The sequence below is a fragment of the Etheostoma spectabile genome, chromosome 17, assembly GCF_008692095.1.
Source record: "Etheostoma spectabile isolate EspeVRDwgs_2016 chromosome 17, UIUC_Espe_1.0, whole genome shotgun sequence".
NCBI lineage: Eukaryota > Metazoa > Chordata > Actinopteri > Perciformes > Percidae > Etheostoma > Etheostoma spectabile.
In genome coordinates this window covers 4,163,115-4,165,779 of record NC_045749.1, presented here as the reverse complement: position 1 = coordinate 4,165,779, position 2,665 = coordinate 4,163,115, and the positions used below count along the sequence as shown (strand labels likewise).

The window sequence follows — 2,665 nt, the reverse complement described above, 5'->3', positions numbered from 1 at the left end:
CACACACACACACACACACACACACAAAAACGAGATAAGTGATACAACTCTGTATAAAAATATGTAAATGACAGATTGGGTCCTGCGTGCGCAAGTATGTACACATCTGTCCTCCTAATCAAACACTGACAGGTATCATGGATACAAGGACACAGCGTAATGACAGGTAAATATGATGCCAAGTTACTAAAAGTGGCACATGACAAAAAGAGTCTTCAACTAATGTAAACATACACGTCTGGTCCACCTAAATTTGACTCACTGGCCTTAACTTCAACCTTAATATTGTGAAACGTTCTCTTAGTATGAATGTTTGTGTGTTTCATACATTGTGTCAGGTCTGAAGTGGTGCAGCAGGGCGCAGAAGGCCAGCCCATTCCTCCAGGAGGTGGTGAAGTTGGTGATCTTAACCCCACGGTAGTTCTTGGTGACCTCACGGCACCAGACCAGTAGAGACTGGCTGGCGTTGGGCTTCCCCCCCAGAATCGGGCTTGGGATGGGGCTGGGCTGTAGGCAGAAAAGACAAAGAGGTTTTAAATATAATCTTTTTTTTAGTATTCCATTTTCAATATACTGTATATATAAGGCATTGCTGCAACATTTCATAAATCAGGGCTGTTTTTTGGGTCACACAAGAATAATGCATTGGAAAGGCACTTAATTTCCTGAGGCAATCTAATAAAAAACATACATGACTTTAAAGTGTTTTTCAACTGATAGGAGATAATAAGCTCCTTTTATTTATTTACTTCTCAATAAAATGTTTTATTTAGCAACATCCTGAGATACAATGAGTCCACACATGCACGTATGCGCATACACACCCCGTAATGAAGGGTCATGCACAAAGCAGAGTATGACCGTGGATAATGTAAACATCTTATTAATTAGCTTTGCCTTTGAAGTCTTATCTGGGTTGAAAGCTTTCGCTATTAGGAGCCTTTCCTCTCCCAGACTCCAAATCCCACAAATCCTTGGTAGCGTGGAGACACTGGTCTTCCTCAAATGTCCAGCAGAACCAATGCTATTCTGATTATTCAGCTGGCTATTCACTAATCTGGTTATGGAGCGACAGATATGGGCTAATTCTCTCAGATCGTTGTGGAAAGAAATGGCAAAAATGTCACTGAGATTTGATTAAATTTATTATAGGCCAGTGATCAAAAAGACTAGGAAATGTGTTCAAAAATTACTATTATAGGTAAGACAATGACATTAAGATATGACTAATAAGACAGTTTTCCTTAATTGCATGACAATGTGTTTAAGCAGGGTGTCCAAGTTTCATCAAGCTTTCATTGAATTTTAAAGTCTTTAATGTCAATACAGAAAGTAATTAGTAATTTTAAATACTATATATAATTTTGTTAAATTGCATTTAAGACACATTTTGCTTAACTGAACCTTAGTATGGACTTTTAAGGACTTTCTGTGTAGTTAATCTGAGTGAAAACGCTACCAGACTCGAGGAACTGCAGTTGATCTACTGATTGTGTACTTTCTTGTACATTATAGGCTTAGACAACAACAGCAAAATGCAAATTTCATTATGATGCTGTTCTCACAGCCAGGTGATGTTTAATCTCAAAGCAGGAGATGTTTGGGCACCCAGATAGCTCAGTTGGTAGAGCGGGTGCCCATGTATAGAGGTTTACTCCTCGACGCAGCCGGCCTGGGTTCGAATCCGGCCTGCGGCCCTTTGCTGCATGTCACTCCCCCTCTCTCTCCCCTTTCATATCCTCAACTGTCCTGTTATTAAAGGCCTAAAATGCCCCCCCCAAAAAAAAAAAAAAAAGCAGGAGATGTTTACGGAAGTCAAACATCTCCTTACTTACTTAACCTTTAGTCTTGGAAATTGAATGAAGAGATGTTGGTTTTACACAAACTGATATTGACCACCATAACGAGTTAACCCATTTGTGTAGACACACAGTGAAGGCCTGGAGAAAACACAGCTCACTACAATGTGACTGCCTGAATCTCTGAGCCCTGTAACAAGGCTTGTGATGGCTGACCAACCCCCTCTGTTGGTGGCTTTCTGCTACTGCTAGAACAGGACAGCAACATTATTATATCAAGGGATGGTGTCTTTAAGCCTTTTGCAGAACCCATGACAACTCGCAAAAGGTTACTCAGAGGCAAAGAAGAAAAAAGCAGGCTTTGTATTATTTGGAAATTTAAAAATTATGAATAAGATTGGCTTGATGACATTGCTCCAAAGAGAGATGTGCTTAAACTTAACACTGAGACCTAGAAGTGTACAACCACACTCACTACAACTTCATTTCAATATTGTCTGAGCCCAAACTTTTGTATGCTTTTAAACCTGTGGCAAGATTAAGCATACCAATCTTTAGATATGCAATCATCCTTGCTGTTGAAAGATCTTAAAACGTTATAAAAACAATTGGTTTGTAATGCTAACTTGCAAGAATTAAAGAACAGTACTAAAACTGTATTAGTGAGAAAGCTGTGGTCTATGAGCACTCTTATATCGTCATAGTTTAACCTGCGACCACAAGCCTGGAGTCTGCTGAGATGCCATTAGGTCCAAATCAGAGAGAGACTGGAGGCCATCTCTAATAGCAACTTCTAACCTTTGTACCAGTGTGTGTGGCTGTGTGCATCTGTATCTGTATCTGTGTGTGTGTGTGTGTGTGTGTGT

At 39.8% G+C, this 2,665-nt stretch overlaps 1 protein-coding gene across 8 annotated transcripts in view; it reads right to left on the bottom strand.

Moving 5' to 3' along the window:
• Positions 1-2,665, bottom strand: part of ehbp1 (EH domain binding protein 1) — a 147,587-nt gene that overhangs the window by 72,759 nt on the left and 72,163 nt on the right. For all 8 annotated transcript variants that reach the window (XM_032540855.1, XM_032540856.1, XM_032540857.1 and 5 more), the window contains one exon: positions 329-507. In XM_032540855.1, coding sequence (XP_032396746.1) covers positions 329-507 — 179 coding nt within the window. The remainder of the gene's footprint in view (positions 1-328; positions 508-2,665) is intronic.